The 18251-nt window shown below is 39.6% G+C and overlaps 1 protein-coding gene across 1 annotated transcript in view; it reads left to right on the top strand.

Moving 5' to 3' along the window:
• The first annotated feature begins 565 nt into the window (after positions 1 to 565).
• wwc1 (WW and C2 domain containing 1) overlaps positions 566 to 18251 on the top strand; it is a 63192-nt gene continuing 45506 nt past the window's right edge. The window contains exon 1 of the mRNA XM_067608887.1: positions 566 to 1650. Within this exon, the coding sequence (XP_067464988.1) occupies positions 1532 to 1650 (119 nt within the window). The 5' untranslated portion in view covers positions 566 to 1531. The remainder of the gene's footprint in view (positions 1651 to 18251) is intronic.

Genomic DNA, 18251 nt, shown 5'->3' with positions numbered 1-18251 from the left:
TTCTTGCCATCAAGCAAACATTCACTTTCGCCCACCATTTCTGCGTATATCACATTAACATTGATGTTTTGTCTCCCCCTTCTGGCAGTGAGAGTAATTACAAAAACACTGTCAATGTGCGCTTACGTCATAGGCTCCGCCGTAGCCTACTCCGTCACTACTGTTGCAGCTGTAAACCCCCCGCGAAATGACTTGTTTCACTATCAGAATTTGATCAATTCGGCCCGATAACATTTGGAAATTCTAGAGGGACTGTCAAACCCAACACCAGATTAAAAACTCTGGTATACTGTGAAATACAGAGAGATTCATCTGGTAGTGATAGACTTAATCAGCAAAGTGTGAACTCATTTGGCAAGTGCTTGAATGTAAAGGACATTCATTTATATGTAAAAGTTCTTTCTCTGACTTTCTGAGTTGTTGCTCCGTCTTGAGTGGGCGTTCATGTGAATTTTCCCAGTCGGGGACTCATTTTTCCGACTATTCCAACACCACTTGAATGCCACATTACTATGACCGGAAGTCTTATTTTGCTGGCGTTTACTCTTGTTTTATTCTGAAATCACTACCGGAAGCCGCAGTGAATATTTGGGACTTGACAGCCGCAGACCGGCCGAAGTCATCGGGACTGGGAAAATACTTTACCGCCGCTGCCGCTTCCCTCCCGTCCGGGTTCAAACAGAAATAACAGCCGAGTTTGTGGCGGATTTAACGGATTTTAACGGCTGTTGCTTCGCCCGTCGCTTCGCTTCTCTCAGCGGCTGTTCGGACTGTTCGTTCCCCGGTGGGCTGGCGGCTAGCATCGGTTACTGCTGCTAAACATGGTGGCCTGTAGGCAGGCAGAAGAGACGAGCCCAGTCTGGGGATGTTTAGAGGCTTTTTAAAGGCACTTTGGCGGCGTGTGCCGTGAAGCCCGCCGCTGTGGACACGGTAACGTCCTCCTGTTTCTGTTTTTCTTTTTTTAAATTCTTCAGGACTTCGACGTGAAAGCTGCATTTTTCTGTTTACGTTGAAAACCGAGCAGCAGCAGCAGCAGCAGCAGCGGACCGTCCGTGTTTTGTGAACCGTGGATAATTGTAGTTTACTTCAACAAAAAAAGAAAAAGTCACCAGGAAAACTTACCCCCCACCCCCTCCCACTAAGATTTGTGGAAAAAGTTGCAAAACATGCGCTCACAACTGGGAAAACACTTCAAATGGCACCACGGTTAAGTTTAATGACCTGATGTGTTGATATTGAATGACCTGACTCTCTCACACAGGAATGAATCGGTGCACAAGTGCAGCCTGCAGGAACTATTTTACCCTCTGAAATAGTTGCTTTTAACTGCTCTTCCTTCACTGTTAATCTGTGGATTATTATGGATTATTATTATGGCCTAATCCAAACCGCTCCAGACCGGGAATTTTGGGAATAACTGCTGATTTCGTTGATGATGATGATGATGATGATGATGACAGAGAAAAGCGATGGTTTCCCTTCGTTATGATTTTGAGTAGAGAGGAGTTCATTACATGGAGACTCGCCTGACATGCCAAGGAAGGAGTTGCCACTACCTGAGGGTTGGGAGGAAGCCAGAGACTTTGATGGCAAAGTCTATTATATTGACCACATTAACCAGTGCACGAGCTGGATCGACCCCAGAGACAGGTATGTATCTAATGAAGAACATGGATGACCTTTGACCTGTCAGCTCATCATGGGTCAAACTGCATCAACCTACTAAAAAAAGAATCAACTGTCCTGTTATAAATACTCTAAACGTGACTCATGTGCATCATTATACACAGTTATGGTGACTGATAGGCAGTAATTACACATGCAGAGAATATTTATGCCGTTTTATACATTGTTAAGGCTGCAACTAACGATTATTTTCATTTTGAGCTGCAACTAATCGATTAGTTGCCAACTATTCAATTAATCGCCAACTATTTTGATAGTTGATTAATCGTTTTGAGTCATTTTTAAGAAAAAGATGTCCAAACTTTCTCAAATGTAAATACTTCCTGGTTTATTTTAGGGCTTCAATTAACAATTATTTTCATTTTGAGCTGCAAAGATTAGTTGATTAATCGATTATTTGCCAACTATTCAATTAATCGCCAACTATTTTGATAGTTGATTAATCGTTTTGAGACTGTCGGTCATTTGCTTGATTGATCGATTAGTTGTTTGATCTATAAAATGTCAGAAAACAATCAACAGATTAATCAATAAGGAAAGTAATAATTAGTTGCAGCCCTGTTTTCATTATCGATTAATTATTTTTTGGTTTATAAAACATCAAAACGGTAACAAATGTCAAACAGAGTTTCCAGAGTCCACTGTGATGTCATCAAACGTCTTATATTGTCTGAACAACGACCCAAAACCCAAAGAGATTACATTTTCTGTAACGTAACACAAAGAAAAGCAGCAAATACTCAAATTTGAAAACCTGAAATCATCAAATCTTTGGCATTTTTTTCTTAAAAAAAAAAGAACCTGAACAATTAATTGATTTATCATCACAGCTCTAGATAAATGCTCGTTATAATTGCTTTGATCCCAAAGTGACGACTTCAGATGTTTTGTCTGATCGACAGTCAAAAAGATAATTAGTTCATCATGTTTGACACCTAAAAGATTCATATCTCTGCCTCTGAGAAGCTGCAACCTGTGAATACTAAAATGATTAGTTGATTATTAAAATAGTTGCCGATAACTATTCTGTCGAACTAATTGATTAATCACGTTACAGTAGAAAACACATCGTAAATAAAATGAAAGGAATTATAAATGAAAAACCCGTTTTGACCCAGATCATCATGATAAAACTAAAAAAAAATACAGTTAATGAGTCATAATGAGACAACTTGTGTCCTGCTTTCTCCTTCAGTGACTCCATATTATTATAAAAACAAATTCTCAATACTTTTTAAAAGTAATGTACTTTGCAAATGTGTACAATGAATTTAAAATATTGTAAACTAACTGTTGCGCCTGTAGTCAGTCCTTCACCGCAGTTGGAAGCAGGTACATAGACTGCAGTTCGGACTAAATACAAGCAGGTAAAACATCTTTCCTCATTGATGAAAACAGACTCTGAAGGAACCAGACAGACAGTCTGACGATCACTCGTTTTGTCCGTCCACCTGCCAAAACCCTAAAATATTCAGTAAACTATCACATATCACAACCAACAGCAGCAAAACGTCACACGTGTGCAACTAGAACCAGTGAATGTTTTGTATTTTTGGTTGAAAAATGAATGAAATGAATGAAATTGAAGCCATTTTTCAAGCAAAAATGCCAAACGTTCCCTCGTTCCATCTACTAAATTATGAGAATTAGCTTCATTTCTTCCTCTAATGTCAAGATAAACTGAATATCTGGATGGATTTATCGACCAAACAATTAATTGATTAATTAAGAAAGAAGTTGAAGCACTACACATAATCAAAGCTGCAACAATTACTCGATTAATTGATTAGTTGATCGAGGTTTTGGACTGTTGGTCGGACAAAAACAAACACATTGAAGGCATCACTGAGGGCTCTTTTTCACAATTCAATTAATCGAAGAAGTGATCATCTGATTAATCGAAAAGGAAATGAATCGTTAGTTGCTGCCCTAGACCGTAATAATTAATGGATTATCAGAACAGTTGCAGAAATGACACGTTAGTCTCAGGAGGTTTTACGAGCCGTTTAACACCTTCGATCCTCAAACCACAGACTGTACGTAGCGAGGTGTGACGTCACCCTCTGGCTCACGTTGGAGCCGGTTTGAAGCCCAGAGATGCAGCTCATGGTCGGCGCCGTCTTATCCGTTTGGAGCCAGGAGCTACTTCAGAGCTAACGCTAACCTACCGAGCGCTGCACACTCGGGCGAACGTTAGCTAACTAACACGACGAGTATCATTATCAAGCAACACTAAACTCAGTGAACTATAGCGACAGTAGCCGAGGAGAGCAGCGGGTGAGCCAGCTGTCAATCACAGCTGTCAATCAACGACCGCGCGTCTGTCATTTCATAATAAAACCATAAAAGATTCGGAGCTCTTTCTCGTCAGCGCCACTCTCTGATCCTCACACCTCACTTCTGCTCAATGAAGCAGAGACGCAGCCGATGCTACCTGCAGCCATGTCGAGTGTGAAATATCAGATGGGACGTTTGCATAAGATAAGACTGTTTGTTTTAGGTGTAATCTGGATCAGTGTGACACCGGTGAAGTGAGAGTGAGAACAAATCTGAATGCAGAAATCAAGTCTTGTTTTCAGAGCTGCAGTCTTCAAAATTCCATGACCTTGAAGCTGCGCGTCCTTTCTGTCCTTTTAGATAAACTGAATGCATCAACATCTTGGGGATGAGTGATTATGTCTCATTCGGAGGGAATAAACAGAGAGCAAGACTTCATCACAGCTGTTTAAACTATTTTAGAAAGAACTTGTTAGGAATGATAGACTCATGAGTGGGGAAGGTGGTTGACTAAAGCAACAATATTCCTCTTTAGAAATATTCCAGATAATAACAGAGTTCTTTTCAGTGTGGATTTTGCACAATTGGAGTTAAAATTGAGACGTTGACGTGTGTGTGTGTGTGTGTGTGTGTGTGTGTGTGTGTGTGTGTGTGTGTGTGTGTGTTTCTCTGACCTGTTAGTTTTCAGAGCAACACATCTCAACGGTTACACAAGCGGACATTAAAAGACGTTTCCACCAATCATGTTTATTATATCATACCGCTAACGTCCAGTTGTCAGCGTTACAAAAAGAGTTTTTTATATCATTAATAACTCACTAAAATACAAATATATTTATATATGATGATTTTGGAGTTGAGATAAAGGTTTTTTTTTTTTTTTTAAATGTTGCTTGATGCTTCACTTGATTTTAGTAAAAGCAGGACAATTATCTGAAAAAACTGATTTGTAATTGAAAACAGTGCAGGTGGAAATAGAACCTCTCTTCTTCTTCTTCTTCTTCTTCTTCTTCTTCTTCTTCTTCTTCTTCTTCTTCTTCTTCTTCTTCTTCTTCTTCTTCTGCTTCTGCTTCTTCTTCTTCTGTGTTTTCCCAGACTACATCCTGCTCATTTACATTCCTGTAATTAGAAATCAGGTCTGGAGGTGTGAATGACCTGTTTTTTTTCCCTCCTGTGTCTTATAGATTTCCATCTGTGTAATAATAAGCTTAGAATGCCAAACATGCAGCGCGACACCACACAGTCCCCGCTTGTACAAAAAAAAAAACAAACCACAGAGCAGAGGGGAGAGACTGGTTTTTCATCTTTACCAGTTACTTAAGACCCCTCGGACTTTGACACCAAATCCCTTTAATGGCTTATGTCTGGAATTCAGGAGGCTTAAAGGTTGTTTTTTTTCTTTTCTTTTCTTTGTGTAACAACAAAATCTCAGTTTTCTGATGTTAAGTTGAGGTTACAGTTTAGATCTGAAACACCTTATTGATTAGTCGATTTGCAGAAGATTAATCAGCAACTAATTATTCTCATAATTGATAAATCGTTTAAGTAATTCTTTTTCTAGAAGAAAATGCCACATATTCATTGTTTCCAGCTTCTTTATTGCTTTTCTTTGTGATACATGATAGTAAACTGAATATCGTACACTTTCACGCTGTTGATCGGACGCTTTAGGACATCGTGACGGGCGTATTTCACTCACTCACGTCATTTTCTGACATTTAATAAACCAAAGTAATTAATCGATGATTATCGGTTGATAAATTGATATGGAAACTCATCATTAGTTGCAGCCGTGTTGTTTTTGTTATTATAAATAATAATGTCTCATGGTAGGAGGGTGTTTGATACCAGAATTTTAATTTTCTTTGTTATATTTATTTTTCTGCTGTTCTGACTGTCTGAGATTAATCTTTGAGGTTGGATTAATATTAAAAATGGATGTTGGTTTATTTTATCTCCTCGTATTCAGGTAGTTTTCCCTTTTAATGTCTCTACGGTTGTGTAACGCTGCAAATTAATGAGCAGGTGTGCTTTATGATAATGTTGGATTTACAGGATTTGTGCATCACTGTAATCTACAACTTGATTAATCAGGGATTTATTTCACTGGGATTAACTGGAAACTGACATTTAGGTCTCGTCATTTTATCTTTTAACAGTTTCTCAGTTGAATTTCCAGTAAACCCACAGCCGGCTGCTGGTGTCGGCTTCGGTTGTGTGTCGTTGTTTGTGCTGCAGGTCGGTCGGATGTTCAGATCTCAGCCGTCTTGTTACTCATCATTACTTTCATCAATCACAGGCGGTGGCACACAGAGGACAGAAGTGGCACTTAAATGAGATTATTTAACAAAACAACAACAACAAAAAAAGAGAATCAATTAATTTGGTTTTAAGAAGATTAACAAACAAACATGTCAATCATTCTCTGGTTCCACCTGCTGAGCTGTGAGGATTCACTGCTCGTCTCTGATTTATTTCATTTTAAACTGAATATTTTTTTTTTTTAGACTGTTGATCAGATGAGAGATTAAAGAAAAGACATTTGAAGACATCACATTGAGCTCTGACAAACTGAGACGGACATTTGTCATTATTTTCTGACATTTTATAGATGAGAGAGCTGCACCATATTGAGAAAACTGACATTGCGATATCTTTTTTTTTGGGGGGGGGGGGCGATATATATTGCAATATGAAAAAATACAGAAAAATTTCATGAGATACATGTTATTCATGTATAGATGTACAAGTAATCATCATAATTTTCATCATTTGGGTACTTTAACAGTCTATCCTAATAAAACAAACCCCTCCTCCTACTTCTACCACACTTGGTTCATCCCTCTGTCACCCCTCCAGAGATCAGCTTGGACTCCTCCGCTTTTGGTTTCAGGTGTGTGACTGGACAGGTGGAGAGAGAGAACAGGTGGAGAGGTATTTGGGAAGAATAAACTTTACAAATGAACTCTTGTTATTTACATGTAATCTAACATTTCTAACGACGTTCACGTGTATGATTAACCTGCGCGGTGGAAGATAAACAGGACTCCCGGCGCGGCTAACGATGGTAAAACTCTCAAACTCGAGCAGCAATCAGATTTATTTTCATCAGAGCTCAAGACTAACAGCGTCCCGTCGTCCCGGCGACGGTAGGAAACGTGTTTGGGATGATTCCCCCCGGGACAAAAGGGACGTTATATATAATTATTTATTTTATCGTTTGTTTTAAACTTTCGCTCAGCAAATGACGAGCTGAACCAAGCGCTGACTACAACACGGCACATCTTCTCATGCTGTTACTATAGTTACTGTCACTGGGTGGCTACTCAGCGCGGTAACGGTTCATCGATCCGCTCGGTCACAAACGGCTCGCTAGCAGGACCTCGCAAATACGTCACGCTGCTGAGAGTATATTAGCTAAAGCGTTTACATTTAGACGATTTCAATATATTTCTGTGGTATTTTTTTGTTATAATTTAAGCCTTAAACACTATCAAACATAGCAGGTCTGGTAATAAAAATGAACATTGTGATTAATAGCAGATTGGTCGTGAGTGGTGAAATATTAATTACATTCTGTGAAAGGTGAAGAGAGTAGAGCTGCAGTCTGCTGCTGCAATTACTGACAACTGAGCAAACCAACAACGGGGAACACTAAGAAATACACAGCAGTTATTTCTACAATGATACAAGAGAGAGAGATCGGTGCACTCAGCACGCTACAATCTGTCCAGACCACATCGGTTATCAGGAGCATAAATGGGGCCGCAGCAGGCGGCAGACACAGTACATAAATATGAAACTGGATTGCAAAGACACAGTTCACCACGGAAATGTTTACAATTACTGAAAGCAGCGTCTCTAATCTGAAAGTAAATCACTAAAGAAAACACTCATAGATCAACAGGCGTATTTATTGATTTTGGGGCCTGTAACTGTGACACTAAATGATGTAATATCAGATTAGTCATGGAAGATGAGAACCTTTCGTGTCAAGAAGCAAAACAGTCCTGCAGTGACCGTTGCACATGAACGCATCGCGATGTCGATGCTGAAACGATTGTCAAGCAGCTCTACGAAGGACTAATCCATCGATAGACATCAGAAGATTGATTGCTAATGAAAATAACTTAGTTGCAGCCCTAAAGTGAAGAATTATTCTTTTTCATTATCGACTAATCTGTTGATTATTTTCTTGATTCATCATTTTGTCTATAAGAACATGTTGTAATCCCTCACAGCCCGACGTTATGTCTTCAAATGTCTTTTACCCGACCAACCAGGGCCGGCTCCCAGAAGATTTAGGTCGGAGCCCCCAAAAACCTCCAGTCCAAGAACTTCAGATATGAATTTGCACTAAAATCAATCGCCACAATGGTTCCTCTAGCCCAGACAAAGTCCTCCCAGTCCTCCCAGTCCTCCTGAAAAAAAGGCAAACGGAGTGTTCGGTGGCATTGTCTGAGTCGGCACATGAAGTTCAGCAGCTGAAAGTTGACTGTAGACAGTAAGGCTTTGGAAAATCAAATCCGATGAAAATCCATGCGAGTTAATGGGACAAAAGGCAGGAAAAACAATAAGAAGGGAGAACTTGTAGACTACGTATTTCCAAAAAACCCACTTCCTGTTCATTTGGCGCCCACTCCCAAATTTCCCTCAACAGTCCAAAAGCCAAAGATATTCAGTTTACTGTCATGTTTGACGAAGAAAAGCATCAAATCCTCACATTTGAGAAGCTGAAACCAACAAATGTTTGACATATCCGCTTTTAAAAAGGGCAAAAACGATTGATCGATTATTGAAGAACTTTCTGATTAATCAACTCATCGTTGCAGCTCTGAACATTGCAACGAGGTGGAGGAAGTACTCCTCTCATTTAGGTCGCACTCAGTATTTGGGCTGTTGATGAAGATGACGGTAGAGAAAACGAAAAGGAAGAAACCCTCCCAAACTAAACAAACAAACAAAAAAAAAACAAACCCAAAACAAAACACAGATTCTTGAAACACACGGCGTGAAGAAGGAGCGAGCGGCGCGCAGCCTCGCCAACCAAAGGCCTGATTCATGTGAAATCCCTTTCACTGCCTGCCAAGGTGCACGGGGTCAAAGTGCAGCGTGAGGCCCTGCAAACTGTTAACTAGGATCTGAACAGAGGCTGGCTCACACACACACTCCACACACACACACACACACACACACACACACACACACACACACACACACACACACACTGCCGCGTTGTAGTTTTTTTTAATAACTTATTTATTTGTGGCAGCAGCATTAAGACACAGAACTGCAGCACGTTTTCCTTCTTCTGTGGAAAAATTACACAAAAGTCAAAGCTACTCTGCAGATTTCACGTTCTTCTTCTATTAATTCTTCCTTCTTGTTTTGGGTGTTTTTAATTCATTCATTGGGAAATCTCTCAGCACTGCTTTGATTCCCGTTCTTACCTTCTTGAACTCGTGTAAATGAGTTGATTCATGGATAAGTTGATCTGTTTGATTAGATTTGACATCTCTCATCCTTCCCTCTCTAACTGGAAGTGATCAGATTTTTTCTTTTAGTCTTTTCTTCACGTTTGCTGATCAGAAACCTGCTGAAGTACCACCAACGAAGAAAACAACACTGCACGTTGGCTTGAAAATATCACATATAAATCCAAAATCAACTGATCAGTAGGGCTGCAACTAACGATTATTCTTATTATCGATGAATCGTTTCGTCTACAGAACGTCTAATGAATGTCGCGTCCAACTTGTATTATATCAATAAGTCAATCATAAGTCAAAGGATGACAATTTGAATCATTGATCAATCGGTTTGGGTAATTTTTCCGATAAAAATGCCAAAATTTGTGGGTTCCAGACTCTCCGATGTGAGGATTAGTAGTATTATTAGTCTTTTATTATCATGAACTTTTTAAACTTCAACTGTTGTTCAGACAAGATAAACAAGTGGAAGATTATTCTTTTCTGGTAACTCGTCCTATTTTCTGACATTTTATAGGTTAAACAATAATAGAAATAGATTAATTGATAATAGTAGCGATCATTAGTTGACTACAGCCTGCCAACGCATCAACACACCTGGTCGTCTTTTTTTCCATGATTCACAGATAGAAACGTTTTCTGTTGGCATTTCCTGTTATTTTTTTATTAAAGCGTCACTTCACTGCTTGTGCTGGGAAGAGGAAACAAAGACAGTTGAGGTTGCTGAAATATTTCCCGCCATCAAATTTAGTTTGACATAACTGGGAAACATCTGACCGGTAAGAAAAACACACCAAAACAGCTAAATATGCCGGGAAATGTAACAATGTTTTCTGGTGTTTTTTTTGCGGTTTATTACAGTTGTATCTTCCCCTCCTGTATTACCGCACTGCTGGCATTTAAGTTTAGCATCGGCATCTGATGTTTGCTTTGGATCACACTGTCAGCAAAACCTTTTCTGCCTGTTCGGCCTCAGAGACATTCACACGTTCACAAGAAGCACGAGCGCATTAAACAAAACGAGCTTTAAAACCCCCTACATCACAAGCTGCGAAGGAGGTCAAGGTTCAGAGCCTCCATCCGTCGTTCCCTCAACAATACTTCTGTTTTTTTGAAAAGTTAGAAACGTCCGCAGATGACAGATGAAGTTTCTCTCAGAGGGGGAAACGAAAAGCCGAGGAGACGAACATGAAGGAAATTCCAGGACTTGTGCTGCAGTCATGTGAAAACGCTCCCAGTACAGTTCGGGTTTTAGGAATGAAGAAAGAGAGCCAGCTTTATTTTGACACTGACAGCTTTGTGTGTGTGTGTGTGTGTGTGTGTGTGTGTGTGTGTGTGTGTGTGTGTGTGTATGTTTCTTTTAAACTGCCCGGGGCTCGTAGAGGATGAGTCACAGATACCTGATGGTCTTTATTTGAATAACTAATAGAGCTGAGACAATTAATTGAAGAAGTCACCAAAACCGACAGTTTGACTCTCTGATCGACCAAATTCCAGTCACGCCTTCATACATGCCGACGCTTTAAAACACGACGATGACTCTTAACTCTGAGTGTTTAAGTACATTATATCTCGTTAGTCGAGTCGATATTTTTCCTCTTAGCTGTTTTAAGCGATGTAGTTCTAACAGACAGGTCAACATGATACAGAACAACACGAAGCTAAATGTAAATAATGTTGGAAGACGGTGAAGTAGTGCAGCCCCTTGTTGTGCTCAGTGTGGTTAAAGCACAGCAGGGTGTTTGTAGGTCTTTAAAAGTCTTAAAAAGCATCTCAGTTCCCTCAGAGTCTTAAATTTAATTTATAAAAATCTACAAATGAACGTTGTCTCTTTCCTGTTGTAGACGGTAACATTAGCTTTTTTTATGTTTATGTGTTCGTGGGACGTTCAAGGTCTATAAACTACCAGTGGAGTTTGTCAGCACCATCAGACCTGCAGCAAACACGTCACTACTGCAGCTACAGGAGCGAGGAAGCTCATCCTCAAGATTTTAGAAAAAGATTTTAGAAAAAGTTACTTTGTAATCGGTTAATCCAGCCGATCAATTCCTGCCACATATCCGGGTCCAGGTCATGTTAATTAATTAATTAGTTATTATATACAGCTGGGAACTACTACCACAGACGTCATGTTGATAAATGATTGTAGGCCTCAGTGTCCGTACTGGTTTTCCGTCATTCTTTAACCGGTATGACTATTAAATTGCGTTATTTGTTCCTAAGAGTCTTTGGTGAACAGTGCAGAAACCGTGGCGTCTGGGATAGAGCGGCGGCGAGGCTGCGGCCGGTCGAGGCAGGTGTGCTGACCATCGTAGCAGAACTGGGTGAAGTTTATATGGAACTGTGACTGCAAGCTTTAATCAGTCAGAAACTAATCGCTCCAGTTAGGAGGATTGATGCTGATGTTGTCTAAACAACTCGACTCTGGAGTTAGTTTGTGACTCCAGCTGATGTTGTTATTCACAATTATTTATAATATTAACTATTTTGATAAACTAGATACCTTTTTTTTTTTTTTTAAGCAAACATACCTAAAAATGTTCTTAACCACTAAATATTTAACAAGATGTCATTAATTGTTCGATACTGAGGTAAATGTTAAAATTCAGACAAAACAAGACATTTGAAGACGTCACTGTGACCTCTGCAAAACTATTTTTCACTATTTTCTGACAAAACGATTAAATTAATAACGAAAATGATTGTCGGTTGCAGTCCCAGTTCCTGCAGACCTTCATGAGAACCACTATTAATAGAAGAAGAAAAGAAGAAGGGCAAAATCTCAGGATGTTGTTTGAAAATAGGCTCTCCAGAGTGCAGTATCCTCTCGCCAACCTTGCAGTGACACATTGAACGCATATCGTCAGGTGAAAGGAATGTTATCTGCCAGATAATGAGCAGTCACTGATATGACGGGGGTAACTTGCGGCGAGGCAGATCTCTGCTGCAACTTTTTTTTTTTTTTTTTTTTATGATGAATCCACATTTCATTTGGATGCTTCGTCAATTAAGCAGCAAAGGATTACACAGCGAGGGTGAAAGGGGAGCAGCGGAGTGTGTGTGTGTGTGTGTGTGTGTGTGTGTGTGTGTGTGTGTGTTTCGTACTTCTGCTTTTACTGTCGGACTTTGAGCGGCTATGAAATGTAGTTTGAAGCCTTTATAACCGGACTTGAGGAATTTATACACACGAGCGTTTTCTCTGCGTTTGCCGTCTGACTCACCGTTCAGATATGCAGCTCGCCTCCCTGTGTGTTTGCACTCTGCCGCACGCTTTAGTCAGTCATGCGTCAGTTTGCATTAGAGCGCCGAGGCCCCGGGGCCTGGTTGTTTACCTTGGAATGGGGGAAACCTGGGAGGTGTGTGTACTCGGCTTTGACTGATATCAGGTTTTAAAGGCCAGGTATTGATATCCTGCAAATTAATTTTCTGACCTCTTTGATGACTGAACATCACAAGAATTCAGCGTTTTCCTCCCAGACTTCTCAGATAAGCCTCTTAAAAAACATGCAGACCATCATGTGACACGATAACTCTCCCAGTGAAACCCTCACTTATTAATTGGTAGGTTTAGCGGTTATATAAAGCAGAGTTACACACTCTGGACATCCACATTTTAAAAGTCCTTTTATTATCACTACTGTGGCTTATTTGCAGCAGAAAAACTGGCCGTACCAATTAAAAAAAAACCAACAACTTTTGGTTTTTCTTCATCCTGGCCAGGACGATTAATGTGCCTATTATTTTATCACTTAATTGACTAATATTATTGTCTTTAAAATGTCATAAAATAGTGAAAATGCCCAAGGTAGCGTCTGAGTCAAGAAAAAAAGTCCAAATTCTTTGATTTCAGCTTCTCAAATGTGAATATTTTGTGGTTTCTTTAGTCTTCTATGACAGTAAACTGAACATTTTTGGGTTGTGGACAAAACAAAGACATTTGAGGACGTCGGCTTCGTCTTTGGGAAACAGTGATCGATATTTTTCTGACATTTTATAAACCAAAGGACTAATGACAATAATAAATTAAAATAACTGTTACTTGCAGTTCTAGTTCAAATTTGCTGGTTTTATTCAACTGACTGATTCAGTTTACTCTCATATATGACAAAGAAAAGCACCAAATCCTCACAGTTCTTTAAAAATAACTATTTTAATAATGATTATCAAAATAGTTGCCCATTAATTTTCTGTCAATCGACTTATAGATTAATATAGCTATAATCCTGGCTGTAGGACGTATCCGTCGGCCAGTCTCTGACATCAGAAAGATCCTACAGGTGTGACCAGTTTCACCCTTACAGTCTCTTGTGCATATGGATGTTTTCACCAGTTCAACACTTGACTAACCTGCTGTGGAAACCAGAATGAGAAACACGCTTGGACTGGTCAACCAGCAGCCTGCCGTCAGCCAACAGAGATCAGTGTGACACAACGTCGTCCGTTATGACTGTGAAAGCAATCAGACTGACTAATCCGGCAACTATTATCTTCAGTATTGATTAATCTGACGAATGCTTTTAACTTATTGTTTGATCTTTAAAACGCCACAAAAAATGTGAAAATCCAGCTGAAGGAACAAGAACAGTTGTTGTTTTTGAGTGGAAGGAGAAGACTGCCAGAACAGTAATCAGCAACTTTTTTGATAATTGATTAATCGATTCGGTCATTTATACCAAATATTTGATAGTTTCACGTTCCCAAATTTGAGAATTTGCTGTTTTCCTTGTCTTGTGTAGGGATGAGTATCGTTAGGATTTTATCTGGCTACTACTCTTATTGATACTTTTTATCGATACTGTTATGAACAAATTCAGGATTAGCATTGATTTATATAATTAAACATTGTTTCTAGAGCAGCAACAGTGATGTTTACAACAGCATAGTCACTTTATAAACTCAATAATATCTCACTGGAAACACATACATGTATTACATTTGGCAGCATTTTTATTTAATTTAGTAAATTGAGGCCTGTCAGTCATGACCATAGACTGGAAAAAATATGGACGTAACCACTGGTTTTGAAACTCAAAGTGGGCGGCTCCGACTCCTCCTAACAACTGGCTAATCCAAAATGGGCAAAGAGGAGGAGCTGAATGAAGCCTGGTTGCTGAAACAAGCCACCTAGCAGCGGCAACGTCCCTAATTATGCATAACTTTACGGCTTAATAACATTTAAATGGGTGAGTTATAAAAAAATTCACCCCCCGTACAGTTGTTATGAAAGAGGAAATTACCTATAGAGACCAAAACTGTTTTTTGTAGCATGTTTATTTCTGCTGTAAAGTCGGACGTGTTAACATGAGGGTTTATGGGGATTGACTCACTTTTGGAGACTCATGTGGCCGTTAGAGGAACTGCAGTTTTTGACACTTGTGCACTGCGTTCATTTTTCAGCCCCGGATGTTGCTCCTTGGTCATGACTGGAGAGCACGATGTAAACACGTAGTTACGTAACGTCAAATGTCATCACCTGACGCCGGCAGCTTCGTCATCATCAGGGGACGTTTAGGAATTTGAAAATGCCAGCTACGTTAGAATGAATCAACATTACATGAATACAGATAGCAGCACCGTTTGAGCTTATCAGTTTTTTGGCGTTGACCAGTCAGGAGCTGGTCCGGTACCAATTTAGTACTGGTTTTTGATACCCATCCCTAGACTTGCATCACAGTTAATAGAATATCTTTGAGTTTTGGACTGTTGGTCAGACAAAACAAGACATCTGATGATCAGCTCCGTCTCTAGAAGATTGTAACTGTAAGTTTTCACTGTTTTTATGAACTAAAGGATTAGTTAATTAATTGAAAAAATGATTGAAAAGATGAATCAGTTGTGAAGATAATCGTTAGCCCTAATGTCATCAAATTAGAGCTGCAAAGATTAATTGATTAGTTGATTTGGAGCAAATTAATTGCCAACCATTTTGATAATTAAATAAGTGTTTTGAGTCATTTTTTAAGATTCCAAATGTGAATATTTCTGGTTTATTTGGTCTCTTATGTAATAAACTGCTGGTCGGGACAAAACAAGACATTTGAAGACAATCCAACGATCTAAAACCCAAAGAGAAAGATTGTGAAAGTGACTAATTGATTAATTGATCACCAGAATAGTTGCTAGTGAATGGTGATCAACTAATCGATTGATTGACTAATAGTTGCAGCTCTAGTTAGTCTCTGTTTGAAAAACTGGGGGGGAAAAAAAGCTTAAACCAAAATAAACCAGAAGGAGTATTTTCAGCCCATCAAGGTATTTCTTTATTATTACCATGACAACAGTTTTTGTCCATATTGCCGGCTCCAGCAGCCGTCGCAGGCAGTTTGAGCTCTAAAGCGGTGAAGCATGTGAGACGCTCTACAAGTGGCTATTGAATGACTGACATGGAGTGAAATGGAGGCAGGGCCGCCGCCGCCGCTAGCCGGTCCTTCGCTCCCGAGGGGAAACTGTGACGAAGAGCGACGAGTTTAGGTCAGCGACTCCCCTCGGCTCGGCGATTAGAGGGAAAAGGGATTTAGCGGGTGAGAGGAGAGAGAGAGGAATCAAATAATGGGATGTGGATAACCAAGCCAGCCAACCAGCCGACTTTTTCTGGGATCAGCCGTTGGCAGAAGCCTCCCCTGTTTTCCTGAGCTAAATTTAGAGCCGAGCTGAGGGGGTCTTCTCTGGGCCCCTTTCATTATTCATCAGCTGAAAAAGGACCCAGTTCAGTTTCTCTCTTCAGCAGCGAGTCGCCGCTCCGTGTTTGTCTACAGTCACAAAAACACAAGAAAAGAGCCGGAGAAGAGTCTCACTTTTTTTTTTTTACTCTGCTGTTTGTTGTGTCTCAGGGTGAAACCAAGGAGAAGTGGGTTTTACTTTCATTTGTTTTTGTTGTTAATGGAGGAATTATGTGTTGAATTGTCATATTATTATAAAATTGCTTGTTTACTTTGTTGGCAGTAAGGTTTGGTAGTTTTCTACTGTCAGTGTGATGAGTTTCATACCAAAGTTATACTTTTTTGACTCTTTTTGTGGAATATAAATACTAAACAGATGTTTTGGTGTCTGGAGGGCCTAGGTGCTGTGGTTTGGGTAAAATTTGATGTTGTTTGACTAAAAACTTTGCATTCTCACATCATTTTAGATCATTATCATGACAATATTTATTAAAAAAAACAACTTTTTAAATAGTTTTTCACAGTACACTCAAGACATTAGCAAGAAGAAAAGTGAAACAAAAGTGCTCACTGATGAAGTAAACACTGTGTCCTGAAGTAATCCATCACATTTTCATGAGTTATCACACAAAATAACATTTATACAAGACTTACAGGGAACAGATTTCAGTCAGTGTGTAACCACTAGTCAGCTGTAGGGACTCATTTATCAATACTCAGTCTAGTTCTTTATGAATATATTGTTTGTTATTATTATTGTTATTATTATTATTATTATAAAAAATAATAAATTCAAAGCAAGATTGCAGTTGATTTATATTTGAAATATAACAAAAGATTGTTTCTAGAGCAGCACCAGTGATGTTTACAACAGGAAAGTCACCATATAAACTCAATAATGTCTCACTGGAAACATCTAAAGTGTCAGTAAAATAAATCACGTTTCTGAAGCAGAAATTAGTCACTAAAAAGGCTCATTGGTGGTCAGTTTTCCTCGTTGTGTAACGTAAACAAAACAAAAACTACACGATGAAACTGTTGGCTTCTACCTAGAAAACGTGCGTCTCGTGTCTGTACGCAGGGAGACGTTACTGCTGCCGCCGCTATAGTTTGTTTACGTGGGCTCAAGAGTCTGCCGAGGGTCAGGTGACTGAAGTTGGCCAATCAGAACAGAGCGCCTGTTGTCTGTTTGTTTGTATGTTTGTTTTTGTGGTGTGAGATGGGAAGGATGATGAAATATGTGGACTCCGTTGTTTATAGTATCTACAGTTTGACGAAATGGAAAATAATAATAAAAAATATACTGCAAAAAAATAAATAAATATGTATATATAGCACAGATTGGGCTCATAGGGAGGGGGCTTTAAATCAAATTCAAACAACTTTATTTCTCCGTTTGGAACTTCTTTTGTGAAAGAAGCACCAGTGCACACAACAACCAAACAAGCAAATCAGTCAAAAACAGATCAAAGCAGCATAAATAAAACCAACACATGAAGTAACATTTGAAGTTGTGCTTCTTTCCCCTTTTTTATATGTGATATTTCCTTTTTAAATAGTGCAAATAAAAGCTGCAGCGAGCAGGGCGGTGTTTATTGTGTATGACTGGAGTTTGTAATATGGAGTCTAAAATTGGAAATGTCTCGTTATGTGCAGCACGTTGTTGCAGCCATAATGAGTTTCTGATCACCAGCAGATGTAAAAACAACTTCAAGCTGTAATAAAAGTTCTGAAGATGATATTTATGTGATTATACTCACAGAGCATTTTACAGAAACACGACTTGCATGAGAACCTCAATTAACAATCCAGACTGTAACATCTGGGGGTCATAAAAACACTCAGTTATGTCAAAAATAAAATGAAAAGTGTCTAAATTCACCATGGAGGCTGCGGTGAACTCGCTGTAAGGCCGAGGGTTGCCCCAGAAACCTCCAGGCGATGCGTCAGCGCTGCTTGTGGAATGCTACAGGCCGGTTTCCTCCTATTGTGGCCAGCTAGAGGGACACCCGACCCCCCCTCCCCCACCCTCCCCCACCCTCAGAGGTGAATAGAGGACTCAGTGAAACACCAGACTACCCACCCCCCCTCTTCTCCACTCACACACACTCTACCTCCTCCTCCTCACGAAACTGCTCTC

This window comes from Thunnus thynnus, chromosome 13, assembly GCF_963924715.1.
Source record: "Thunnus thynnus chromosome 13, fThuThy2.1, whole genome shotgun sequence".
In the NCBI taxonomy this organism is placed as follows: domain Eukaryota; kingdom Metazoa; phylum Chordata; class Actinopteri; order Scombriformes; family Scombridae; genus Thunnus; species Thunnus thynnus.
This window is presented reverse-complemented; position numbering and strand designations above follow the sequence as displayed.